The 14353-nt window shown below is 53.7% G+C and overlaps 1 protein-coding gene and 1 long non-coding RNA gene across 3 annotated transcripts; one reads left to right on the plus strand and one right to left on the minus strand.

Annotated features, from left to right (window-relative positions):
• The first annotated feature begins 547 nt into the window (after nucleotides 1-547).
• On the plus strand, nucleotides 548-11034 carry P2RX5 (purinergic receptor P2X 5). The gene is made up of 12 exons (XM_028132932.2): nucleotides 548-684; nucleotides 4783-4933; nucleotides 5494-5565; nucleotides 5755-5830; nucleotides 5915-6011; nucleotides 6240-6320; nucleotides 6610-6748; nucleotides 7290-7426; nucleotides 7823-7916; nucleotides 8037-8102; nucleotides 9861-9943; nucleotides 10962-11034. Exons 1-12 carry the CDS (start codon nucleotides 548-550, stop codon nucleotides 11032-11034), a joined length of 1206 nt encoding a protein of 401 aa, XP_027988733.2.
• LOC129147493 (uncharacterized) lies at nucleotides 2111-11943 on the minus strand. Of its 2 annotated transcripts, none has more exons than XR_008554862.1 (3): nucleotides 11839-11943; nucleotides 7058-7221; nucleotides 2111-2515 (listed from the first exon to the last, which is right to left on the minus strand). It is a non-coding gene; the product is annotated as an uncharacterized LOC129147493 (long non-coding RNA). The 2 variants fall into 2 exon arrangements; XR_008554861.1 differs by lacking the exon at nucleotides 11839-11943 and adding an exon at nucleotides 9667-9758.
• Nucleotides 11944-14353: the final 2410 nt, after the last annotated feature.

The raw sequence follows: 14353 nt of genomic DNA on the forward strand, positions 1-14353 counted from the left end.
GGGGCCCGGGTTCTCCCGGAGCAAGAAACACCTGTTGTGTTCACCTACACAGGCTCTTTCCCCCTTTTCACATCCGCTTCCTGGGTGCAGGTCCCTCCTCCCAGGCCTCCGTTTCCCCATCCATTCCACAGGAGGAGCCGCGGGACTCGTTTGGGAGCAGAGAGGGGGAGGGGAGGTTTGCTTTAGAAGAGCCCTCCTCCTCTCGTCGCCCGTCTGCTCACTCCTCCCGCGGCGCCCGCGAACTTCAGCCGGGGCACGTCGGGCCGGCCTCCGGACGGTCCAGTCCGCTGGTGTCACCGTGTCAGTTCAGGGGGAGGAGGTGGCGGCAAGGTCGCAGTCCCGCTCGGCGCCGCCCCCGCCCAGCTCCCGCAGTGCTGTCTCAGCCCCACGCGTAACCGGCGGCCCTGCGCTCCCGCAGCTCCGGGCGCCGCAGCGCCGAGCGGGCGCCCCCGGCGAGGGGCCGGCCGACGCGGAGGCGCGGGCAAGGGCGGCTCCCAGGAGACACACGCGTGGCGGCGCCGTTCCCAGGCCCAGGTGAGCCGGCACCATGGGGCAGGCGAGCTGCAAGGAGCTCTACCAGTCGCTGTTCGACTACAAGACCGAGAAGTATGTCATCGCCAAGAACAAGAAGGTGGGCCTGCTCTACCGGCTGCTGCAGGTCTCCATCCTGACCTACCTGGTGGTGTGAGTGCGGGGCCTGCGGGAAGGGGGTGGGGCGGGGGCTCTCCGGGGTCGGGAATTGGCCTGTGTCACATAGTGTCCCCTGGGGTGGGGGGTAAGGGTGGGCGTAAGGAGGGAGCCCTCTACTCCCGGGACACCGGCTCCGGAGGTGACAAGATGCGGCAGGGGATCTAGGAGGCTTTCCGGGCAGCTCCCTCCTCCAGGCCTGGAGCCCCCAGCGCTGGGCGTGGGGAGGGGCAAGGTTGCAGGGGGCTGGGCTGCAGCTGTCGCCCCGGGAGCCTCCCACACAGGGAGGTTATTTATAATCACTGAGCTCAGAGCCAAGCCTCCGGCTGGGGCGGCTCATGAGGCTGGCACGTCCCTCTGGTCAACTCACCCCACCGCGGCCGGCCTCTCCGGTATCCAGCTGGGGGACCTGCCCCACGGGCCTCTGTCCCCCCACATCTCCCTCCCACATGGCAGAAGCTGGTGCCAGCAGCAGAGGGGCAGCTCCTTGGGGTGGCTCCGCCGGGCACTGCCCAGAGCCCTCGCCCCTGAGTAGGGAGGGGGCAGGTGGAGGGAGGACTGGGATGCAGGTGGCCTCTTTTACTCCTTCGGTAAATGCGGCGGAGTCCCTCCCATTTCCTGACTGGGGGAGGAGCAGATGCTCCTGCTGGGAGGGAGCCCTGATTCGACGGGCATTTCCCCAGTTTCGCCCTTATGTCTCCCACCTGAGGGCCTTTGAGCTGTTGCTAAGCCAGGAGTGCCGTCCCTCCTCCACCTCGCCAGTGTCTGCTCCTCCTTCAGACCCGGGACCTCCCACAGCTCCCTCTCCTTTTCCTCCCACATGTCAAATAATCCCCCACAATGTAATTACATGCTTGTTTGGAGGCTCCTTTGCTTAATGTCTGTGTCTGATTCCCCACGAGGCTGGGAACGTCATGCGGAAGGGGCCTGGCATCAGCTAACCACTCGGGCAATGGGTGTGAAATGAATGAGTGAATGAATGTTCCTTGAGTATTTGCTGGTTGTTTCTGTCCAGGGGGAGCCCAGTGTGTCCCTTCCAAAATGGCTGGTTGGCTCAAGGGTCACAGCCCTCTCAGAGTTCCTCAGAGACAGGCCAGTCTAGGGCCCAGGACATGCCAGCTCTGCCCCCGGAGATGAAGAGGGTGGATACAGGCTGGTTGACACCAGCTATGCAGAGAACCCTTACTGGCATCCCCCACCACTACTGCATGACTCTCCTGGCCTCAGTTTCCCCAACTTTCCCAAGGTTCAATGAACCTGAACAGTCTCTAATATTAACAGTAACATCAGCAATAAACGGGTGAGTTGCATTCAGTGAGCTCTTCCTCTGTTCCAGGCACTCTTCTGTGCTAAGCAATTTACATGCACCATCTCAGTGTTTTAAATTTTTTTTTTTGTATTTTGACATAATTTTAGACTTATAGAAAAGTTACAAGAGTAGTAAAAATACTTTTTAAATGCCATTCAACTAGATTCTCCAAATGTTATTTTACTACATTGTGTTGTCCTGCTTTCTCTCTCCATATACATAGGCATTTTTTTTCTGACTGTTTGAGTAGATAGCAAACACTTTGCTCCTATTACTTCATTGTATATTTCCTAAAAATAAGGAATTCTCTTATTTAACCAAGTACAGGTAGGAAAATTAGGAAGTCAGCATTGAAATGTCATTGTTGTTTAAGCTATTGACATTTTGTAAATTGTCCCCATAATGTGCGCTCACGCCTTGCACTCATTGTCACGTCTCCTTCGGCTCCTTCAATCTGGAATTATTCCTGAGTCTTTCTCTGTGATTCATGACACTGCCATTTTTTGAAGAATACAGAATCTTTAAAAAAAACATTTTTAAATTCAGGTAAAATATACATAGTATATAATTCACCATTTTAACCATTTTAAATTATACAATTAAGTGGTTTTTAGAATATTCACAACGTTGTACAACCATCGCCACTACCTAATTCCAGCACATTTCTATCACCCTCCCCCCAAAGAAACCTGTATCTATTAACAATCAGTCATAATTCTCCCCTACCCCTACTCCCTTGGCAACCACGAATCTACTTTTGGCCTCTATGTTTGCCCATTCTGGCCATTTCTTAGAAATCAAATCATACACTATATGGCTTTTGTTTGTCTGACTTCTTTTATTTGGCATAATGTATTCAAGGTTCATCCATGTTGAAGCATGTGTCACTACTTCAATCCTTTTATGACTGAACTAGTGGCCCGGTGCATGAAATTCGTGCAGGGTGTGTGTGTGTGTGTTCCCTCAGCCCAGCCTGCACCCTCTCCAATCAGGGACCCCTTGGGTGATGTCCAACAGTTGGACATCCCTCTCACAATCTGGGACTGCTGGCACCTAACCGCTTGCCTGCCTGATCACCCCTAACTGCCCTCCACTGCTGGCCTGATCTCACCCCCAACTGCCCTCCCCTGCTGGCCTGACCACCCCTAACTGCCTCTGCCTCAGCCCCCACCACCATGGCTTTGTCCGGAAGGAAGTCGGATGTCTGGAAGATGGCTGGTCAACCCGGTCTAATTAGCATATTACCCTTTTATTAGTATAGATATATAGGATAGGATTGCTTAAATGAGGTGGGAGGAGTCTTTTTCAGCAGGAGGAGAGCTCTTGGCAGACAAAAAGACATAATCCCTTTATCTGGACTGATAGCCAGACATATGCACTATATTGGTCAGTTTCTATGCCAGTCAGCATCTCTGGGCATTTCTCCAGGCCTGATCAGAGAGGTGGGGCTGATCATCAGCCCCCACAGCTGCTGGCAAGGCCGGGAGGGGAAAAGAGAGAGAGAGAGAGAGAGAGAGAGAGAGAGAGAGAGAGAGAGAGAGAGAGAGAGAGAGAGAGAGGGGAGAGAGACAGAGACAGACAAGGACTGATCAATAGCTGCCACGGAGGCTGAGGATCACACCCTGCTTCTGTCTCTGGTCCTCTCTCCGGGCCTGATCCGCAGCCCCCTCGGCAGTCAGTGCTGGGTCACCATGACTGCAGGACTGACTTCCAGTTTTCAGTCATCCATTCGGTCATTTTGGATGTTACGGACCCTGGCTCTTTATATATATATAGATGATATTCCATTGTATTGATATACCACATTTTGTTCATCTATTCATTGGTTGATTGGCATTTGGACTGTTTCTACTTTTTGGCTATTATGAATAATGCTGCTAAGAATATTCATGTACACTTCTTGTGTAAACATGTTTTCAGTTCTCTTGGGTTTACACTTAGGAGTAGCATTGCTGGGTCATAAGGTAACCTTTTTGAGGAACTGCCAAATCGTTTTCCACAGCAGCTACACCATTTTACATTCCCATCACCAGTACCAGTTGCTCCACATTTTCATCATTTGTTATTTTCCATTTTTTTTTATTATAGCCATTTTATTGGATGTGAAGTGATATCTCATTGTGGTTTGTATTTGCATTTCCCTAATGACTAATGATGTTAAGCATCTTTTCATGTGCTTATTGGCTATTTGTATATCTTTTTGGAGAAATGTCTATTCAAATCCTTGGCACAATTTTAAACTGGGTTATTTGTCTTCTGTACTGTTGAGTTGTAAGACTTCTTTATATATTCTGGGTACTAGTTATATAATTCACAAATATTTTCTCCCATCTTGTGAATTATCTGAAAACTTTCTTGATAGTGTATTTTGATGCATAAAAGTTCTTAATTTTGGTAAAGTCCAACTTACCTATTTTTTCTTGCTCTTGGATTTTATGGATTGCCCTTTAGTTTGGGTTTGACTGAGGTCCCCCCATGATTGGTTCAGGTTATGCACCATGACCTTTAACCCTCCTCACACCTGGAGGGAGGTGCTGTTATCCTGTTAACCCCAGAGCTCATTGGCTTGCCCGAGGTCCTATAGCCAGTTTGAGGGTGAGCAGGTTTCATCCCAGCCCCGCTGAGAGCAGCACACTATCAATGGGGTTGTCACCTCTGCTGCTTGCAGGATGGGCTCCAGGCAGCAGTGGGAGTTGTGACCCAGTCCAGGAGTGGTGGGCAGGGTGGAGCCTAAGCCCGCCCCTCCCCACCCTGGGCTGACGCCCGCCTTGCTGGCCCTTCCGCAGTTGGGTATTCCTAGTGAAGAAGAGTTATCAAGACACCGACACCTCCCTGCAGAGCAGCATCATCACCAAAGTCAAGGGCGTGATCTTCACCAACACCTCGGAGCTGGGGGAGCGGCTTTGGGATGTTGCTGACTACGTCATCCCACCCCAGGTCTGAACCCCAGCTGGCAGGGCGCTGGGACCCAAGAACCTCCATTCATTGACTCCCGTGGCCCAGAACAGCTGCCAGGGTTTGTGCAGAGAGATCCTATACAGATCCTCCCCGCAAGTCCAACTCCTGCCCTCCTTTTCTGTGCCCCATGGAACTGCTCTGCTCCCAGCAAACCCTGAGCCTGTCAAAACCAATGGGGCTCAGAGAATTTCCAAGTGGGTGTGAGTCCCTTAGATCAGCTCCCTGGCCTGATCACAATTTCCCTGGGGCAGGGCGGAGCTGCCCCATTACTGCTTTCCTCCCGGATCTGTGCCTGGACTCCAGGGGCTGAGGTCAGAATAGGGATTTGTGGGGCAGGGGCGGTTTGTAGGTATGGGTCTGGAAGGAACCTATTAAAGGACTTAGGACAGTGGGCAGATGGGTGGGATGGGATCCACTGATTTTATGGCTCCATTGTCCCCAATACCCATGCAGAGGCCCCGCGCCCTGCCAGGCAGCCCTAGGAAGGAGGGTTCCAAGAGAGCAGTAGGAGGTTCCTTAACGCCTCTCTGGTTCCTCAGGGCGAGAACGTCTTCTTCGTCATCACCAACCTGATTGTGACCCCCAACCAGCGGCAGGAAACCTGTGCTGAGGTTTGCTTTGGCACCAGAGCTGGGAGGTGGTGGAAGACCCCAGCACGGGGCGGGGGTGGGGATGTACATGTACTCTGGGGGAGGAACAGGTTCTCAAAGGGTGTGTGGCCCCAGGCAGGGGAGGAGCCTCTGTCCTACCCCGAACCTGCAGGGGAGCCCTCCACACAGGCGCCCCTTCTCTCCTGGCAGAATGAAAGCATTCCCAATGCTGTGTGCTCCGAGGACAGTGACTGTCCTCCTGGGGAGCCTGTCGTGGCTGGAAATGGTGAGGCCTGGATGACCAGGGCGGCGGGGGTGGGGGGAGGCTGGGGCTGGAGGCTCCTGGCACTACCCCTGTCCCCGCCTGCAGGAGTGAGGACTGGCCGCTGCCTGCGGGCGGAGAACATGCAAAGGGGCACCTGCGAGATCTTCGCCTGGTGCCCAGTGGAAACAAGGTCCAGGCCAGAGTACGTGGCTGTGGTTTGGGGCCCCAAGGAGTTTCCCACTCCGATCCTCATTCCAAGGATACCCCACAAAGGCCTGAACTCCACCCACCATGAACGAGTTAACTGCCTTGGCAAAGGCTCCAGGGGACCCTGGGAGCAGCAGGCCTCGGCCCACCACAGGCCTGGGCAGGGGGCGGGGCCGCGGCGTGGAGGGCAGGGCTTCCTAAACAGGCTGTCCCTGCTTTTCAGGAAGCCTCTCCTGGGCAAGGCTGAAGACTTCACCATTTACATAAAGAACTTCATTCGTTTCCCCAAATTCAACTTCTCCAAGTACGTGGGGCTCGGCTACCGGGGACCCAGGCCTGGGGCCATGGCTGGCCCTCCTGGTGGCTGTGCATGGGCCCCTGTGTATGTGTATGTGTGTGAGACACTGGGTGTGAATGGACCGCAGGGGGATGCTGGGCGCCCCTCCCTGCTGTGGGGTGGGGGTCTGTTCTTGAATGCGGTGGGATGTTAGCGTGGATGTGGTTGGGGCTCCAGCTGAGAGCTCAAGTCAGGGACTAAGCCTGGAAGCAGCAAGTCTACCTTCATTTCACTGTCTGTTCATGGCCGCCCCCAGGACCAATGTGCTGGACACCAAAGACAGAGCTTACCTGAAGTCCTGTCGGTTTGGCCCCAAGGACCCCTACTGCCCCATCTTCCGACTGGGGTCTGTGGTCAGGTGGACGGGGAGCGACTTCCAGGAGATAGCCCTGCAGGTGGGTGGCTTGCCCTCAGGGAGCCTGCCCTGGGGCCTCAGGGCTCTGAATGAGGAGGGGTGTGTGGGGGGACCCATGGGGTGGGGTGGCCCTGCAAAGTCACCTGCCCCAGGGACTTCCTGTTTTCAGAATTCGCTGTCACAGCCGCTGTGCCTGCGCTCGGACCTCGGGCATTCAGTGAGGGGCACACTCAGCACCTGCCGTTTGGTTCTTAGTCGCTGGGGCAGCAGCTGAAACTGAACCAAAAGGAGCCCCACGGGCACATCCTGGCTGTGTAAGGTGCCTGCCCCTAGTGTAGTAGGTGCTCACCGGGTAGTTCTCGTCTTCTCTGAAGCAGGAAGCAGGAGGCAGGAGGCGGTGGGGGCTGGGGGCTGCCAGCCACACTTTCCCAGCCCCTCCTGGGCCTTCCACCTTCCTTCCAGGACGCTCCAGCCGGGCTGACCCCTGGCCTCAAGGCGTCCCGTCTCGTCCAGCTGTCGGTGGAGAGCGGGTCTGTAACTGCTGTCCATCTCCCAGACACGGATTCCTCTTTCCCACCCAGGGTGGTGTGATAGGGATCCAGATCGAGTGGGACTGTGATCTTGACAAAGCTCCTTCTGAATGCAACCCTCGCTATTATTTTAGCCGGCTGGACGGCAGGTTTCCTGGAAACTCTGTCTCCTCCGGGTATAACTTCAGGTAATGGGCTGGGCCTGCTGCCATATGACTCTGTCCATGTTTCGTGTCCTTTCCTGGGTGCCAGCAATGTGACACCCCTTCCCGGGGGTGTCAGAGCGGAGGTACAGGAATAGACAGCTGAGGAGGGATGGCCTCTGGGAGAGGAGAGAGGGTGGGTCATCGCTCAGCTGGCTCAGCTCTACCCGTTCTCTGGTGGCCCCCGGTTGGCCCAGTGTGCAGTGGGAAAGCCCCTACCTCTTGGGGAGTGTCTCACAAGGACTTCAAAGATCTGGATGAATCTCAGGCATGTCAGCAAGAGGGTCTGCAACCTCTCCCAGGGCTGCTGTGAGCGAGGTCCTGGGGATGCTTATAAATCTCAAAAGCAGCTGAGATCTCCCCTGGGCTGTGTCTCCCCAGGTTTGCCAAATATTACCGCGATGAAGCTGGGGTGGAGTTCCGCACCCTGATCAAAGCCTACGGGATCCGCTTTGATGTCCTGGTGAATGGCAGGGTGCGTGAGCTGCGTCTCCCCTGGGGAGGCTGGGCAGGTCCAGGGCCGGACAGGCATGTTGGGAGGGACCCTGCTATCCACCTGCTCGCTCACCCTGCCTTGTCTCTCTCTGTGCTTCAGGCAGGGAAGTTCAACATCATCCCCACAATCATCAACGTGGGCTCAGGGGTGGCACTCATGGGTGTTGTGAGTACTTCTCCCCTTCTTCCCCTTTACCCTGTGCACACTGGTGGGGGGAGGGGATTCCACTCTAGGGGAGTTGTCCAAATGCCCAGGAAACAAAGAACTGGCAAAGAGGCCTTTCTGGGACTTCACGCCCCACCAGTGGCAGAGAACTGCCTGAGTTTCTCTTTCTAGAGCCAGAGGCATCTGCCTGTTGCTCCGGAGCTGGGGTTTGGGGCTGGGGGTTCTCTGGGATACAGGATTAGCCCCTGAATTTTAATTTTATTTATTTATTTATGACAGTTACAGATGTCCCCATTCTCCCTGCCATTTGCCCATCTCCAGCCAGCTTCCACCACCCACCCCTCCTCTGGCCTTCACCCTACTGTTGTCTGTGTCCACGGGTTATGCATACGTGTTCTTTGGCTAATCTCTTCACCTTCTTTCATCTAGTCCCTCCCACCACCCTTCCCTCTGACACCTGTCATTCTGCTTCATGTATCAATGCCTGTGGTTCTATTTTGTTCGTCAGTGTATTTTGTTCATTAGATTCCACATATAAGTGAGACCATATGGTATCTGTCTTTCTCTGACTGGCTTACTTTGCTTAGCATAATACTCTCCAGGTCCATCCATACTGTCAAAGAGGGTAAGAGTTCCTTCTTTCTTAGAGCTGCATAGTATTCCATGGGGGTAAATATACAACAGCTAGATTAGCCCCTGAACTTTTAAAGCCTCATCTCTACTTCTAAAAAGAGGCAGGATCCACCTGTATATAGGGTTTCTCAACCGTGGCTCTGTGGAACAAGGGATTGATAAAAAAAGCATTTCTAGCATCTGGAAAAAAAAAAAAAGAAAAGAAAAGGTGTGCAGAGCCCAGGGTCAGAGGACCAGGTTCACCTGTGGGCCCATCCATCAACTCTTCCCATCCCCAACCCTTACTCATTCTGAAACCTGCTGTTGAGGTGGATTCGCCCTCTGGTGGAAGAGACAGGCGTTGCTCCACGCACTTTTGCCTGAAGTGCATGTGCTCAGGTGTCAGCGGGTCCCAGCTGGGTTAGCCAGGCTGCCTCATCTTTCCTTGGCCATCTCTGCAGCATCCTTGTTATTTGCATCCCCTACAACCCATCTCTTACACGGATTCCCAGAGGGATCTTTTTAAAATGCCACAGTTCTGTGTTCTGCCCTATTCAGCGCCCTCAGTGCCTGCAGAGAGGATGAGAACCAGTGCCTTGAAGACATTTCAGTCCCCACCCAGCTCTCCAGAGTGTCTTCACTCTTCCCGCACAGCCCTGAGGAATTTTCCAGGCATGACGAGCTTGTTCCTGCCTCTGCAATGCCCTTCCTGAGCTTTTTGTATTAATTCCTCTTTAGCCTTCAAGACTCAACCCAGACTGAGTCAGATCCTGCCTTCGCTCTCCTTGCTCCTCTCCTCATCATAAGACACATCACCGTGTGCCATAAGTTACATGCCTGTCTCTTGCACTAGAGAGAGTCCCCAGAGGGTCTCATTGTCTTAGCCCTCCCTGGTACATGTGAATGCTCAGCAAATGTTTGTTAAACATGATTAGATGAACTTCAGGCTCACCTGGGTTCTACTGTGGACCAGCTTCGTGACCTTAAGGGTGCCTCTTTCTGATCTCAGTTTCCCCATCTATGAAATGGGGACAAGGATGCACGCTTCTGGTATTGTTACAGGATGAAACAGGATACAGTGGTCAAGTGCCTGTGGGCTCTCCAGAAGTGTAGGGTCTGAGTCACGGACCCCCAACTCTTTTGCAGGGGTCTTTCTTCTGTGACCTGATACTCATCTACTTGATCAAAAAGAGCCACTTTTACCGAAACAAGAAATTCGAGGAAGTACGGTCAGTTATGCTTCCTCCCCAGTGGTCCCATGGGAGCCCTGTGGAGCCAACCTACCCCTCCCTGTCTTAGGACCTTTACCCTGGGTGGATGGATGGCTACACCTGGTGTGTGCAGGGGTGAACATGGGGAGCCGCCCCGGAAGTGAGGGAAGGTGGACTGTTCTGAGTACATGCTCTATAAAACCAGACTCCGCCTCAGAGCAGCTGGAGTGGAAAAGCTACCACATACCTGGTTTCCAGGCCTCCTTGGGCCCCAGTTTCTCTCTGCAAAATGAGAGAACTGGTTTATATACAGTGCCTTCTTGCACTTATAAGATGAAACCTCAGCCTGGTGCAGGAGGGAGCCCTGGGCTGTCAGGAGGTGGCCTTCAGGTCCGCCTGGCCCCCCTGCCTTGCTTTGTGCCTTTGAGTAGGGGCCTGGCCTTGTCTGGGCCTGCCCCCCCCCCCCCACTTTTTTCCCCAGTGGGGGCTGCACAGAGGAGCCCTCATGTTCAGTCAGGCTATGATTGTGTGACTCCTCTTGTAAACCACATCCCAGGAGTTTACTGGCCTAGGTGGACTTTCCTCCCACTCCAGCTTTCATTCTTGGCCAACTCAGGAGTTGGCAGCCTCCAACCAGAAGCTGGGCCTGGGCAGGGAAAGGATGTTAAAAGGACTGTGGCAGAGAGGAAGGGCAGAGGATGGAGAGGAGTGAAGAGAGGTGGTAGGGACTGCAGCAGCTAGGGCCAGGAGGCAGTGGAGGCTAGCGATCTGCTGGGGGGCTGGGCACTTAGCAGCCCCCACATGCTCCCTGAGCAGACTGTCACTTCTTGGGTGCTTGCCTGAGCTCCTTAGCCTGTGAGAGGGAAGAAACGCCACCATGCTGGTCATGTGGGGGCTGCTGTCATTGCTGGGGCAGCTCCAGAGGCCTCGGCCTGAACATCTGAGTGCCTGGGCTGCAGCAGGGTCCCCGGCACACTGCCCCTCTCTGCGGATGCTCTGCCTGCAGTGCTGCCTGAGAGGCTGTCACTGTCCACAGGGTTCCCAACCACCCTCTGTGCGCTCCTCACCACCCACACACAGGTCTGGCCACCCGGGGAATGGAAAGGTGACCACGGAGCAGCTGCAGAACCTGCAGACAGTGGAGGCGTAGCCAGAGGTGGCTGAGAGCAGATTTGGTGAAGACGTCAGGGGCAGAACCCGCTGCAGCTCTGAACGGGAAGAGGGAAGAGCCTGTGTGTCTGCATGGACTGGGGCTTCCAGGCGCCACCATCCCTCCTGCACTTGGGGATCTTGCTACAAGCTTTTTGTTGTGTGTGGGGGAGGGGAGACTCCCAGTGGCAGAGTGGCTCAGGGCTAGGAGAGGAGACGCTGGAGAGGGAAGGGGCAGGCCAGGGTGTAAATGATACTAAGTGTTTCCATGTTTTCTGAGAGTCTAGTTGGGCATTCATTCACTCATTTATTCATACATGCAGTAAACATTTTTTGCTGTGGGCTGGGCCCTCTCCAAGAGATGCTTAAATGAGATGCTGAACTGGCCCTCAGGGAGCGGAGCACCCGTGTAATTCCCTCCAGAGACAACAGACTCACAGCCAGGCTCAGCCCTCTGGCCTTCCTCCAGCCTCTGACTTTCACAGAGAGGAGGCAGGGAGGCCTCACGCCAGTCTGACCTGCCCAGCCTGGGGAGGCTTGGGGCACAGCATCTCACCCAGATGGGAGACACTGCCTCTGGTTTGGCTCTTGCTGTTCTGTGGGGTTGGGTGTCCTTACCCAGCTCCCCTTCCTCTCTCCTCAAAGGCTGGCTGGGTCTGAAGGGCTAAGGACAGGGTGCTCACTCAGCAGGTGGGAACAGTTGTTAGGGAGGCCCTCACCCCTCACCCTCCTTCCCCACCCCACCCTGCTGCTCCCTCCCTTACTGTCTGTAGAGCTTCTCTCCTCAAGGTGTGGTCCCTGGACCAGCAGCCTTGGCATCACCTGGGAGCTCGTTAGCCCTTCCTCCTCCTAAATCAGGGCCTGCGTGGCAATGGGGCTCCAGGGGATTCGTGTGCTCCTTACACTCTGAGAAGCCCTGCACGGGTGAGGAGCTCTGCAAAGCCTGATTGAGGGAGGAAAGAGTCAGCTTCGGTGGGGGGCGCCAATTTCCAGGCCAGACTTACTAATACACACATTCTCCCTGGAGACTGACGGGACCCCCTTCCTGCCCCAGGGAAAGGAGCATTACACTCAAAGTATTTTAACGAGGCAACACTTCTATGATTCAAAATTTTAAAGGTACAAAAGAATAAGCAGCAAAAGCTTTCCTCCCACCTGTTCTCCAGGCAGCCTGTGTTACCAATTCCAAGAGGCTCCCTCGTTTTCAAACTGAGAGTCCACTTGTTACTCAGGACGTGAACTTTTCCTCATGCCTGCAACATCAGACCATGACTCCCGTCAGAAAGGGACACGATGGAAAGGCCTAAGCACTGGGCTGGGAGCCAGAGAGCTCGCTTCTCCCTCCCCGTGTCTGGGGAGTCCCTGTGTAAACCCAGGGGGAGAGGCCTAGAACTCTGTCTGAACTATGGCAGCCAAGGCCTGCAGTGCCTGTTGCACAGCTGCCAGGACACTGGGGAGCACCCTCTCTGGAAGTGCTCTCTCGGACCTCCCTAGAGTCAGGGAGCCTGGTTCTCTGCACACAGAGGAGGGGTGAGCATCCTTCCCCTGGGGCCTTTGGAGAGGGTCAGAGGGGTCTGGAAGGTTTCTGGTGAGGCTCCACCCCCAGGGCAGAAGGTTGTGGTCCCCAGAACAGGAACCCTTTTGGAGCAAGCAGCTCCCTCACCTTGGGCTGCCTGGTAACCAGTCAACAGCCCACCTGCTCTCTGAATAGAAAGTGAAAAATCAGGACGATCCATTATGATGTTTCACTTAATCACTAAAGCCAACTCAGAGTGGATAATCTAGCCTCTTATGTTTGGCAGGAAGTAACAAGGGCAGGGGCATGGCTGCTCAGGGTTGATCTGGTTTCTCTTAACCTATTTTTGGAATTGCTTGGCAGGAGCCATAAAACAGGAACAGTTGTACTGTTTATTTTATATTGGAATGAAAATGTCTTCTACACTATTCAGTCAGTAAATATTTATTGAATACCTACTGTGTCAAGTGTTGGATTAAATGCTAGCGACACAGTGGCAAGCAACACAGAGTCCCTGCTGGAGTGTTTCCAGCCCTGGGCGCTAAACTTTAATAACTGGCAATCACACGCATCACAGACTGAACCGAGTTCTCAGTGGAGTAGCCAGAGAGTTTCCCCAAGAAAGCGACGTATAAGCTCAAATCTGAATGGTTAGTGGCAGTCTAAGCAGGTGACGGAGGAAGCATTCCAGGTAAGGGAATCACACGTAAAAGAAAACCTTGACATGAGGAGCAACCAAGGACCTGGATGAAGACTGTGATTGGAGCTGTGAGGCTTTCTTTTCAACTTACTTTAAGCGTTGCCCCATTAAACTTCACTGCCATAAAGGACTTGCTCAACCGAATTATTTCTTCAACTCCAGAAAAGCTGTCTAGGTGGCCTCCTTACTGCTGTCAGGGACACCATGCTCAGAAAAGCCAGTGACCGTCGCAGCACTGGACAGCTGCACACTGTACCCAATTCCCTTGCTTTTGCACATTCCCCTGCTGCTTCTGTGATTTCATTCCATGCCTCCAGAGTGCCATGCTGCAGCTCAAAAATAAATTTGTAAATTGGGTGCCATCAATATGACGTCACAGGGACCAGCCAGGAAAGAGCCCCATGCACTCCACTCCTGATGCAGGGGTCATCAGGACTGACCAATCACAGCTGCCTTTCCCCTGCCACCCCATCAGTTCCTTCTTCTCAGTGGCTGGCTGCCAACTGGGGAACCAGCTGTGAAGGGGGAATGTGACTTCCTCCAGGAGTCTCTCAGCACCAGTTAAGGACTAGAGCGCTCTGCTTAGGGAATGCAGAGTCGCCAAGTCATTCCACTTGGAATGGCATCTTGTATATCTGGAAAAGGGCCCTACTTGGTTCCAACCCACCCCCTGCATCCAAGTGATGCACCTTCCTCAGAGCATACACTCCAGTGGACACAAGAACGCTCTCCCCCAAAAGCACACCTTTCTTCCGGCTGTTTGTTACACAGAATCAAAGGGAGGGGGAGGGAGCTGGCACATTTTCTGGGACTGCCCAGAGTATGTGTTCTCTGACATTTTTATTTGGTTATAAAACAACACAAAGGTTAACTTTAGATGTGTCATGATTTTTCCCCCCTTCATGTCTTCATGGTCACCCATGTTTTAGATTAAAATGTAAGGAGAAAATGAGCCCAAAAGAGGCACAGAAATTAGTGGACAATATATTATGTTCCTTATTTTGCAAAGAAATTAAAATGAAAGTAAGGAAACTCTTTAAATGAGCAAACATTAAGACTAAGA

Source organism: Eptesicus fuscus, chromosome 20 (genome assembly GCF_027574615.1).
Source record: "Eptesicus fuscus isolate TK198812 chromosome 20, DD_ASM_mEF_20220401, whole genome shotgun sequence".
NCBI classification, from domain to species: Eukaryota; Metazoa; Chordata; class Mammalia; order Chiroptera; family Vespertilionidae; genus Eptesicus; species Eptesicus fuscus.

Bases quoted from the DNA above. Each gene is read 5' to 3' on its own strand.
- P2RX5 (XM_028132932.2), top strand. From the start codon at position 548: ATGGGGCAGGCGAGCTGCAAGGAGCTCTACCAGTCGCTGTTCGACTAC. The intron at 4,934-5,493 runs GTCTGAACCCCA...CTGGTTCCTCAG, and splicing joins ACTACGTCATCCCACCCCAG to GGCGAGAACGTCTTCTTCGT. The intron at 5,831-5,914 runs GTGAGGCCTGGA...CCCCGCCTGCAG, and splicing joins GCCTGTCGTGGCTGGAAATG to GAGTGAGGACTGGCCGCTGC.